Source organism: Lactuca serriola, chromosome 5 (assembly GCF_051521515.1).
Source record: "Lactuca serriola cultivar US96UC23 chromosome 5, Lser_US96UC23_V15, whole genome shotgun sequence".
In the NCBI taxonomy this organism is placed as follows: Eukaryota; Viridiplantae; Streptophyta; class Magnoliopsida; order Asterales; family Asteraceae; genus Lactuca; species Lactuca serriola.
Window position 1 is genome coordinate 71,226,489 of NC_136412.1, and position 12,639 is coordinate 71,239,127.

The 12,639-nt window shown below is 31.7% G+C and overlaps 1 protein-coding gene, 1 non-coding gene and 1 pseudogene across 2 annotated transcripts; all 3 read right to left on the reverse strand.

The window, feature by feature from the left end:
* Positions 1 to 19: 19 nt before the first annotated feature.
* On the reverse strand, positions 20 to 969 carry LOC145052599 (putative carboxylesterase 6 pseudogene; annotated as a pseudogene).
* A 1,881-nt stretch (positions 970 to 2,850) lies between these two features.
* On the reverse strand, positions 2,851 to 2,923 carry TRNAR-CCU (transfer RNA arginine (anticodon CCU)). The gene has a single exon. It is a non-coding gene; the product is annotated as a tRNA-Arg (tRNA).
* Positions 2,924 to 8,436: 5,513 nt separating this feature from the next.
* LOC145049592 (prefoldin subunit 6-like) lies at positions 8,437 to 12,265 on the reverse strand. The gene is made up of 5 exons (XM_078997978.1): positions 12,190 to 12,265; positions 9,094 to 9,164; positions 8,892 to 9,016; positions 8,622 to 8,682; positions 8,437 to 8,508 (listed from the first exon to the last, which is right to left on the reverse strand). The coding sequence occupies exons 1-5, from the start codon at positions 12,263 to 12,265 to the stop codon at positions 8,452 to 8,454; spliced, it is 390 nt and encodes a 129-aa protein (XP_078854104.1). The 3' UTR covers positions 8,437 to 8,451.
* Positions 12,266 to 12,639: the final 374 nt, after the last annotated feature.

The following is a 12,639-nucleotide window of genomic DNA, read 5'->3' on the forward strand; positions in this document are numbered from 1 at the left end:
TTAACTGAGTACAAAGAGTTCAAAAACTATGTATGAACTCATTCATCTGACTTTGTAACAACTTAGTCTCCTCGGAATTGGGCCGGAAAACGTGAAAAACATGCTTTTCGTCTTTTGTCTCAATTAGTTCCACTTTTACGCCTTTTCCCTTCAAAAATTCGGCGTACTCCACTCCCCGTTCCTTCAAGAAATCAAATTCCGCCACAAAAACAAGAACGTCCGGAAACCGATTCCATTCTGACATCGAGACCACCATCTTTTCAAGGTTGCACCCGTCATAGTCACGGTTCGAGCCCTTAGGCACGCTTAGGCTCCAAAACATATCGTTCGACTTCACATCATCAGCTGACTCGACTTTCGTCTCTAACTCGGTTCGCTTCTCACTACCGAAGTACGGGTGAATGGAGAGTATTCCAGAAACCCTAACCGGACACTGCGTATCCCGAATCGCTCTAATGGCTACTTGGTGAGCTATGTTTCCTCCGGCACTATCTCCCGAGAGGAAAACCCTAGAAAGATCGGCGTCTTGGAGCCAGGAATCGGACGGTTTTTGTTTGTATAACCAAACGAGGGATGCATAAGAGTCTTCGTATGCAATCGGAAGCCTATTTTCCGGTGCGAGGCGGTAGTCGACGGAAAGAACGATTGATTTAGTGGCGGCGGAAAGGTCTCCTAGGAAGTGATGGTAGCCTAGCCATGTGGTGGAGCCGATTGCAAAACCGCCGCCGTGGAAGTATACCACGATTGGTAGTGATGGTGGCATGACGGCGGCAGTGGGGATGAAAAGTCTTGCAGTTATTGGTTTTGATGGATCTATGGTTACATCTTTGCACTTGTAGCCATCGTACAAGTCAAGAGAGGCCGGAGATGTTTCCGGTATGAAACGCTCAATGGTACCATCGGAGTAGGCTTTAATGAAATCGGAGGTTCCTATGATGGTGGGTTCCATGGTGGTGGTGGTGGTGAGGAAGTGAAAGAGTTTTGGTATAAATAGAGTGGTGGTTACAATTTATGTGGAAAGGAGGTTGGTTGATCATGTTAGTTGAGTTTTTTTTAATCTATGATTATTTATTTGTTACAAAATTTGGAATAAATATTTAAGAATAAAGAAGCTGATTTAATTTGAAAATAACACGAAGATTATGTTCGACCGAATTTTAAAGATTCATGTCAGTCGGTTTGTTTACTTGTGTAAATTAGAAATGAAAAGTGTTATTTCCGTTTAATCGAAAATGATTGGAAGGTTGTTCTTTTGGCTATAAAAACAAAAACAAAATAGTTTGAAGTTAATATTATTCTAAAATGTTGGTCAAAGTCTTAGAAATTACGTATAGATACTAGATTATTATTTTTAGCGTTTGAAGTTGAAATTATTTCATTTTTATACAAGTTTAATGCTATTTATTTTGTATTTTTATCATCATTATACATTGTGATGTTGGTAATTTATGTATGTGTTTTTAATACTCGTTTGTGAATATATATATATATATATATATATATATATATATATATATATATATATATATATTGTTATGTGAGGTAAATTAAGATTTATTCAAGTTTTAGTTTTTTTTAGTTAAAGGTACGAGGCAAAAAATAGATTTAAGTTAATTTTGATGATTGTATTGATAAAGTTAAACACTATTGAATTTGTTGATAGATAAATATATTAGGTCGGTATCCCTTAGTAACTCTAATTTATACCGTCGAATGAAAATATATTATATGTGACCTAACTCATACGTACAAAACATATGACAGTTTAGAAAATTGAGATTGTCAAAATGATATTTTACAAAGTTCAAAGCCGAATGAGTCTACCTGACATTTTACAAAGTTGATGGGTCATAACTGTCTTGTGACATTGTGGACTATATGTAGGACATTCATGACTTCAATTTTGAGAAAAATGTTTCTACAAATGCAACAGTTACTAGAATAATCACCAAGACTTTATATGCATTAGGAAAACAACCGACTTTTTCATGTATTTTAAAACATTGATAGAGTAAGTAGTTTCATTTGGTAAGAACTCGTCAACCATATTTAACTCCAGATAAAGTTTATTGGCGCAATATTTGATCGTTCATCGTACTTAAGTGTGACTTCAAGACGACTACAACACAACTTAAGATATTTGTCATCAAACTCTAATTTTTGCAAGAAAACCAAGATTCTTTTCATAGTTATTGTATTGTTCAAATCTTGTTTAAAAGAAGTAATCATTTGAAAATGAAACAATTAAGCACACAAGCCACAATAAAAGTCAATCAATTCTAAAATTGAGAAACAAGAGCTGATCATTAGATTTCTCAAAAATTCGATTTTGATTTTTAAAATTAAAACAATCAATTAATCAATAATATGAAATTGAATGCCAAAAGCGATTATGAAATTGAGTGATCTTATTGGATTTTGAAACTTACAATTTTGATTTCTAAATCGGATGGTGCATTGATTTTCAAACAATCAATTAATCAATAATCAAACACACACACACCCTCATGACCTAGTAGGTTCAAGAGAAAGAGTGATATAACGTGTTCTGACTTAGATTGACGAGAATCATAGTTCACGATGATACATATAAATCAATTTTGTTTTCAAGCATGAATTATTAGTATACTATAATGAGTCGTATATAAAGATTAGACTCATCTACGACACAGGTCTGGTCGTCCACCGCGTATATCTTAAAATGATATTTTATAAAATTTGAAGTCGAAAGGTTCAACATTTAAAAAATATAAAGATGAAAATTGAACAAAGCGGTAGTAATAAAATAGGTTGGGAGTGATAAGATGAAAAATAATATAATAATTGCTTTTTTCTCAAACAAAAAGAATTCGCGCCAGGTAGGGGTCGAACCTACGACTTTCTGCTTAGGAAACAGACGCTCTATCCACTGAGCTACAGGCGCAATTTGTCAATGTTTTATTACTTTCTCTTTTATTTAACATAAAGTTGGCTTTTACAAATTATAAAAGAACACAACATATCTTTACCACTTTAGTTCTTAGTTTTTTATTATTAAATTTTTACATATTTTTCTTTATTAAAGTTATAATTTTAATGACATAACCGCCACCAATATAATTACATCCTATTGAATAAAACAAATATTATGTATGCGGTTTATCACTACAAAAAGTTGAGAATCTTACCGGTAAATTTGTCTTTTGTAATGTTTAATTTCGTATCATTAATAAAAAAATATGTGATTATATAATCATAACATAATAAAAAGTGATTTAAAAATGACAAAACTGCAAAATTGGTCCATGTGGTTATGCAAAAATTGTGGATAGAGTCCAAAAAGTTCCTGACTTGCATAAAAGGTCCAAAATCAAGTATTTTTCGTGGTTTTGGTCCCTAGTAAAGTTGAAATGACAATTTTGTCCTTCTATGTTTCTTTTTTGCATTTTTATATTTATTTTAATAAATTGCTCATTTAAAAATAAAAGAAAAACAAAATAACGGCCCACCCACCACAATGGTACCCTCCCTCTCTCTCTCTCTCTCTCTCTCTCTCTCTCACACACACACACATACAAAAACCTTTAAAACCCATTTCCCGTCCATCGTCTTTTCCCCTTCCCCTCTAAGTCAAACACACACACACACACAACTGTAATTTAATAGAAAAAACACACGCACACATATAACTCAAACACAAACCGAAACATCACCGACAAATTCGTCGATTATGGCTCCTCCCCACCCAGTAAAATATTTCTCAGTTGTTGACATAAGTTTTTGTTAGAAATATGGTTTAGTGGCACTTGGAAATCTGAGAATCGTGATAATCACTTTCAAATCGAAGTATTTGGGTGGTACTCCCAAATCCTCAATTGGATAAGACTCAGATAAAATCAGAGAGAAAAGAAAGAGAGATTGAAATGTTGTAATTCCGTGAGTACCAGAAAAGTGACTAAAATTGGTTATAAATCTGCCTTATCCGAAAAACTGTCAAAACTGTCATATAACAGTTTTTCTCAACGGTAAAAACTGTCATAAATCCGGGTTTTGTATAAAGATTAATTCAAAGTCAAAACCGGGTCAAATATTCAAAATTTGGATTTTCTGATGCATTTTTAATACAACAATACAATCCATTCAGGGGTTCTGCCCCTTGGACCCCGCTCCCAGGGGCGCTGCCCCCGGACCCCCGTTCGTTCAGGGGCTTCGCCCCTAAATGACAGTATACTTTAATACTTGATCAAACTTAAACAAGTGTGTACTCCACACCTTCCTTACTTGTTTTATGTTTATCAAGATCATTTTTAGTCAACAAAGTAATCCCTATTACACTTAAATAACATTGATGATAACAAATCACCAACAGTTTTGAAATATCCCCGATTCTTATTTGATTTTGTTAACCGGTAAAAGCAATATTACATCGATAATCAATTAAATTAAACCATCATTACCCCCATCGTTGGATGTACTTCATGAAATCAAATACGATCAAAATCTTTCAAGATCGAAACTTTATGAGAGCATCTCCATCGAAACCGTTGGAGACCTTCAAATCGAAAACTAGTATCATTCCATCAATCATTGAAATCTGATTACCAGAGCACAACTGACATTCCTAAAATCTATGATGAAATTTATCACAATAACCAACTATTCCCTCACAAAATGCAATCTCTTTTCCATATATTATCATGAAGGAATCGTCAACTGAGGAGGTGACACTACCTGTTTCACTTTCATAAACCCCTTTTTATTTGCCACAACTCCGACATATATTACCCAAAACAGAAATGGAACCCTCCCCTCCGATTAACAGGAAACAGAAGGACGATGGAAATTGAGATTGATCATATGGATTGTACAAAACCAAACCATCAAATCAATTTTCGGTTGAGATAAGGGAGAACTAGAGGTGGCGGCCGACAGGGAGTTGAGAGCAAAATGTTGAAGTACATATGTGGGTTAGCGGCTGATCGACTATCAAAGAGGGATTTGCGAGAAGGGGGTTCCACCTGACCTGCTTTCATATTCATCTACTCTAAAATCAGACCTTGGAATCCTTGTTTTTGTTTGATCATAGAGTAAACTCAACATGGTGCTTGCATTTCTTTGATTTTCATAACAGGTGGGTTAGAAGGAGGACGTGAGAGAGAGTCGAAAGTAGAAGGAGAGGTTACTATCTGGTATAATGGGTGTAAGGTGGGCCCGTTTTTATTTTATTTTATTTTGTGAATTATAAAACTTAATTAATGAATATAAGAAAATGGAAAAAAAAGGAATTAAAAGGGCAAAATTGTCCTTGCAATTCATCCAGGGACCAAAACCACGGAAAATTCCTGATTTTGGACCTTCCATGCAAGTCGGAAACTTTTTGGACTCTATCCACACTTTTTGCATAACCACAGGGACAAATTTTGCAGTTATGTCTTTAAAAATTAGATTATAAATAAAAACTTATTATTGCTAACAAGTTAAAAAAAATTAGAATGAAAAACTTATTAGAAAATTAAAATGCTATAATTTTAAAAATATTTTTTTCTAAGATATCTTTGTGAAATTTAATTTTGTGTGGTGGTGAACACGAATATTATTATTTACCTAGTTGGTCAAAAATTAAACATGTGAGATGATATTTTTACTTTTTTATTTTATTTATCTATATTAGTTGTGAGATCTGTATGTTATGAAGTATGATGTTGTAATAAACATATGAATAAAAGTATATTGTTATTTATTGGATTTAACCCAATTTTTTTTATAAGCATATAAAACGACCACTCAGTTATATATTAAATTGTGTGTTACTAAATCATCTGTATGAATCAGGATAAGGTGTGTAATTTATTTATTTTTATTTATGTTAGTCAAATCAAAGTCAATGCTGCTAAAAAATAAAAAACAAGAACTTTTATGTTTTTACTGTAGGCATCTCGAATTATATTCGCTACAGATGATGATGGACCTGCTCAAGCCTTGGCTGAAGAGCTTTCATGCCGCCTTGGAAAACAAAGAAATTAAAAAAAAAAATTAATTTTTATATTCGTCCATTAGCAACATACTACTTTTGCATTGAGACACATTGTGGAAAATGCCAAGTTATATGAAGAATAAAAAGTCTACACTGCTGATTTATAAAAAAAATTAATCAGCTCATCTGTTGAATATTTTGCAATAGTTGGAAGTAAAGGTTGCTGAATGCAATTAAATCTAAGTAGAATGTGTAGATGGATTATTCAATTTATGTTGCATTAAAAATGTTGTTTTATTTTTGGAAAAATTATAGAAAAGTGCAATTAAATCTAAGTAGAATGTGTAGATGGATTATTCAATTTATGTTGCATTAAAAATGTTGTTTTATTTTTGGAAAAATTATAGAAAAGTATGATGTATTTTTATCATTTTATTGATTTACTTTACCATAGGTATGTGATAAAATAGTTTTTTTATTTTTTTATTTTTTTTAAGTTTTCATGTTTTACAATACAAAAAATAGTTGTCATGTTTTACAATATTAAAAAATCCTCCCTAATAAATAAAGAATTTTTTTTGCCACATGTTACATTTTCATTGATTCGGCCACATGTCATTTTGTGGTTATTTTCAATTAATTTTATTCTACATGACATTTTATGGTTTTTTTCATTTTATTAATTTCCACATAATATTTAAATGTAATAATTGCAATAAATGTAATAATAAATGCATATCAATTTCATTAATTGACTTCCTTCTAATTTCAAAATTTATAAATTAAAGTTTCATTAGTTTCATTTGTTTATTTATAAATTATTTGTTTAATTTAAAAGAAAAACAAACAATTTAATTTTAATAATTCAATATTTTTCTATTTTTTCTTATAAATTCAAACTTCTCAAATGTTTAGAATTTCATATTTTTTTCTTTAAAATGAACTCATGTAATACATGAGTCTTACACCTAGTAGTTTATAAAGTAGCTTTTTAAAAAGGGGTAATTACTAATTTAGCTAAATTAAGGAAGTGATTATCAGTTTTTAGCCAAAAATTAGTAAATGTCCAAATATAGCCCACTAAACCGTAGGTTTCTAAAATCGTCTACTGTTTCGTGTTTTGTATAAATTTTTTTTTCGTTTGTAAGCTACAAAACCGTAGGTTTTGGGAAACCTACGGTTTCCTCTCGGTTTAGCTACGATATCCCAAACCGTAGCCTACGGTTTTGGGGGAAAAATACGTTTTTTTTTTTAATATTTAAATCTACTATTTTTGGGGTTTCGTCTACTGTTTTGTGAAAAAAACCTACGGTTTTAATTTTTTTTTTTTAAATTTTTAATTTTTTTTATAAGATGTACAAGTCGACACTGCACAAACTGTGCATTGGGCATTTGTACACCGTAGGTTTCGTATGAAACCTACGGTTATATATATATATATATATATATATATATATATATATATATATATATATATATAATTTCAAAAAAAAAAATTTAACCTCATATATAAAACCTACTCATAATCACAACACACGGTAAAATTTTGATGAAAATTAGACAAACCGGGTTGTTCTTCGGGTGCTCCATTGAGAGAAAAAAGTAGTCAAACCAAAGAAAATAATAGGAAAAATGACTAATCTGAATTTTTTTTCATTATATATTATGGGCTAATGGGCCACGAAAAAGTAAACGGGCCCGTGAAACAGTAGACCATTAGCACGAAAGAGTACTTTTTGGCCTAAGACAGTAGTCAACGGCGTTGACTGTAGTCAACCATAAGTTGACTATTATTTTATGGGCTATTTTTGGCTAAGTGGTATTTTTTGACTATTTTTTTTATAACTAATTAAGAAAAAAGACTAGATTTGTAATTACCCCTTTTAAAAAACTATTTAGATTAGTTTTTCAAAAGTTTTATTTCTTTTTAAATTTTTTTCTCACATATATCATTAATTAATTATAAAAAACATATACTTCTAAATGTCAACTTATTTCGTTTTATATCTTTCAGTTAGTTTTACCAAATGCTATTTGTTATTTTTATCAACTAGTTTATAAGTTTTTCATATAACATATAGTTTTTTCAACAATTTGCTAGTTTTTTTGGCTTGTACACGCTAGGAACTAGTTTTTCAACTAAAAATTACAGTTTTCAATAATCAGTTAGCTTTTCACCTTGCCAAACATAACTTAAACCTTCATAAATCTTTCACATTTCACAAAAACCAATATTCCTAGTTACCTGATTTTGGAAAATGATTAAATACAGAAAAAATACACCGAATTACCATTTTGTAGACTTTTTAGTCTTTAAAATGTAGTTCTAAACTGAAAATAATTCTATTATTTTCCAAACAACAAAATTACAAAATCAGTTAGAAAATGGAAATTGTAGCGAAAACCACAATTCCAAAATATAATCATGCAAAAACTCTATGAATCTCAAACTACATGCAAACATTTTCAAATTTTACATGAACTTGTCATAATGCAAATTAAGCCTTGCCTTTTCCAGCTTGAAGAGATTGAATCCTTTGCTGTAACTTATAAATCTGTAAAAAGTAAATTTTTTTGTCAATTCTTAGATAACTATTGTCATATCATTTATGAGCATCATCTAGATTATAAAAACTCATGATGAAGAGAGAGAAAAGGCGACACTAACCGCTTCTTTCTTGCTATTTTGCTTTTCCTCCATATCCTGAAGAGTTGAATCCAGACGTTTCCTCTTGTACAAAACTAATATTAACAAACCAAAAATTAAAAAATAAACTTGGATCCATCATAATCAAAGTCCCCTCTACATCTGTTTTAACATAACATTGTTCCATAAGATCACAAACATATAAATTAAAGAAATTAGAGGTTTTGTGCACAAAAAACGAATAATGAGTTGTGAAAACATGCACCCATAAATATGATAATTTAAACTTACAACTCAGCTGAAATATATTCAATTCTCTTGCGAACATTTGCATTTGCCTCAGCTAGATCTTGCTTTACAAGCACTGGTCCTATTAATTTGTACACATTTGCATCCTCATTCAACAAATCCAATTCCTGTAAACAAAAAAGAGAAGCATTAATTGCTAAAAGAAAAAACGAAACCCAAATTTGAAAACATTAAAGAAGGAAACCTTAAGGACAAGTTCATTTTCACCAAGTTGGATGGTGTACTTCTTTCTGACTTGGTGGTTCTTGGATATGTCTGTATGTACAATGTCAAAAATCAAAATATTAATTTATGATTTATTTCATTTCAGTAAAAATAATAATAATAGTAATAGTAATAGTAATAGATGTTATGTTATGTGGATGATAGAGTCATGACTTGCCCTTTTGGATTTTGCTGAGATCATTTGCTTTTCCCTCCAACTCTTTTTATAGTTCTCGTGACGAAGCCATTATTGAGCCTGTTTGGCAAAGCTTATTAAAATAGCTTTTAACTTATTAACTTATAGCTTATTATCATATAAGCATCCTATGAATATAACATATAGGTTATAGATTTAACATTGACAAACAGTTTGGTAATTAGTCTTGTTTCCTGTTCTTATGGTTTAACATTTTGATTTAACAGATCATATAACATAATTGGAAGATAAACAACTGTCACAGCTCTTATGCATCGATTATTAATAGAATTGAAGAATAAAGCTAAGAAAAAAAAATCCACATCAGACAGCAGAAAAAAAACCACACAGAGTGGATGTTTCTAGTTTACAATTCTTATGAATCAATTGATAGATTCAGTGAACCAACAAAGTATGCTAATGACAGCAGGAAAAAAACAAAGATAGCAGGAAAATTTGAACAAAAACGAACCTAGGGGTGGGGTCGATGGTCTCCACTGATGCTGTGGGGATGCGACGGTCTCCGGCGGGTGGCTTCACAGGTGAGGTCTCGCTTGGAGAAATGATCGACAGATGGAGACGTCTGTGATTTGTAATTTTGTATGTATGTACAAGGTTATTAGACCATCTCCAATGCATTGAACTCATATGAGTTCAATGGATTGACACATATACATTCCACTCACTATACAATTTTACTCATTAAACTCTACACTCCATTAAACTCTATACAATTTAATGGATTGTCACATCATTTATCATTTTCTTTTTATTTATTGTTATTTAAATAAAAAATTAATTATCATGAAATTAAAAATTTAAAACTACAATTAAAATTAACATTAATTTAAAATAAAAAATAAAAAATTATATATATATATATATGTGTGTGTGTGTGTGTGTGTGTTTGAGAGAGAGAGAGAGAGAGGAGAAAGAATATAGAGTTCAATGGGGATTGAACTCCCCATTCCATTGAATCCTAGTCATTTTTCTACAATGGAGATTTTGGGTTTAATGGGATTAAACTCCCCTTTAAACCTCCCATCGGAGATGACCTTAGGTTCAAACGGTGAAATAAGGAGTTATTATTATTATTTATTATTTATTTTTTTAAATTTTATTTATTTATTTATTTATTTAATGGATATCTAACTTATAAAAGTCATTTATTATAATTTTGTTTTTTAAAAAAATGTTTGTACACGTGTTTTTTTTTAACTTTTATCGGTATGAAATTTGTAATAAATATGGGTGTTCAAAAAAACCACAAAACCGAATAACCGATCCCATCCAACCAATTTGAAACAGAAAAAACCAAAACCAAATTAAACTGAAACAAAAAAACTAAAACTGAAAAAACCGACTATCTACGAGTCGGTTATGGTTTGTATATATAGGTATCCGCAGATATTCAAACCGAAAGTATTATTCATCGGCATTGTTTTGAAATGATCCATAGGCATGATACATCTTCATTGCCCCCAACAAAATTTTACATTTATTAGTTTTCATGTTATATATATATATATATATATATATATATATATATATATATATATATATATATATATATATATATATATATATATATATATTTGACTTCGTGACTTACTGATTTAGAGAAATTATCGAAATTGAATTGATAGTTTTGATTGAATTTGATTTTTTTTTATTTAGTGGGTATCCGTGAAACGAACTGTGGTTACCCGCCTTCAAACGATTTGATTCGATTCGGTTTGGTTTTTTTTAGCCAATTTGGTTCGGTTTTGGTTAGTGCACATGAGGTATCCGCCCCGTGTTCACAGTTCAAACCGAACTACCCCATAAACACCCATAGTAATAAGTTAAAAACTTACCTTTTAAGCTTAGCCAAACACCCTCTAACTCAACGTGGTGTAAGCTTGGAGACAAGGAGAAGTGGGAGAAGGAGGAGCAGACTGAGGAGGCATGAAAGAGTTGGGTTTAATTTTAATGGAGTAATCAGGCATCATGATTCATGGCCATGGCGACCTTGCTAAAACGGATCGATTGCGTTCATGATTTGATGGGCCTAGACAGACAATGGAGTTAATGGGCTAAATACCGAAAAATATTAACTTATATCTATTTATCTATACAAATTTGCAAAAAAGGTTCCTGTGGTATGCATTTTTTCTGAGGTTTAGTCTAAACTTTGACTTTTTTGGTTTTATGGTCCTTTTGACCATGTTTATATGTGGTTTTAGTCCATTCGAAAACTTAAATTACTATAATACCCTTATATATTTATTTTTTTAATTTTTCTTTCGTTCTTTATCTATTAAAATAATTAAAAAAACGCATCCCCCCCTCTCTCTCTAAATTCATCTTCCACCTCTACATCCAAAAGAAATTTGGCCTCCAATCAGAAATACGTTCTTCTCATCCCTCATCTCGGCGGAAACCCCTAGACATAAAAATTCGGCAACATTCAACACCTCCCCACTCCGCCACCATCACCTTCATTTATACAACCAGAGATGGAGGGGGATCTGCATCCGATTCAACTCTGATTCAACTTAGTGATGATCAATCCATCGGTGAAGTTCGGTTTGGCTGAATGAGATTAGAAAGAAGATGAAGGATGATCGATTGATGTTTCAATCAATGGATGATTATACTACTTTAATTTTTGTGATGCTTCGTTCCTGGTTTGTTTTGATCCAAAAATCACAATATCCAAAAATCACACCATCCACCACCACCGTCACCCACCTCTATCGCTATACACACGAAATCAAAAAGCTTGATATAACCCATCTACCACTAAACTCAATGTAACCCAGATGAAATCAATGAAAACCCAGGTGAAATTGGACATAGAAAGCAACCAACTAGCGCCATCTTGATAGAAACCCTTACCTTTTTCAGTTTGTTGGAGGTGGTGGTGAGGAATCAAATCTTTGAACATTGAGAAGAAAGTCTTGGATGCCCTCATAGCGGCTTGGAATTTAAATCAACAGATAAGGGATTACTGATGAGGATTGTTGTTGGAAGACTGAACCAGAATACCATTACTCGCATTCCATATCCATCGCACCCTAAAAGTCCTCCGCTAGCCCAATCATTTCTAATAATCCTTCCTGGAAAAGTTTTATTTAAAGGAGATTTCTATCGGGGATATTAGGAACTAAACTCTTAAATCGGGTTTTGATATTCAGCTTTAAATTTTTCCTTTCAGTTAAAGTGCTGAAATTGATTTTGGAAAAGGAGGAGGGTCACCAGCAGAGGGAATGGAGAGGGACTTCTTGATAGTCATTGAAATGGGTCTTCTTCACCTCGATCTAGTGTGTGTATGGGTGTTCATAGTGA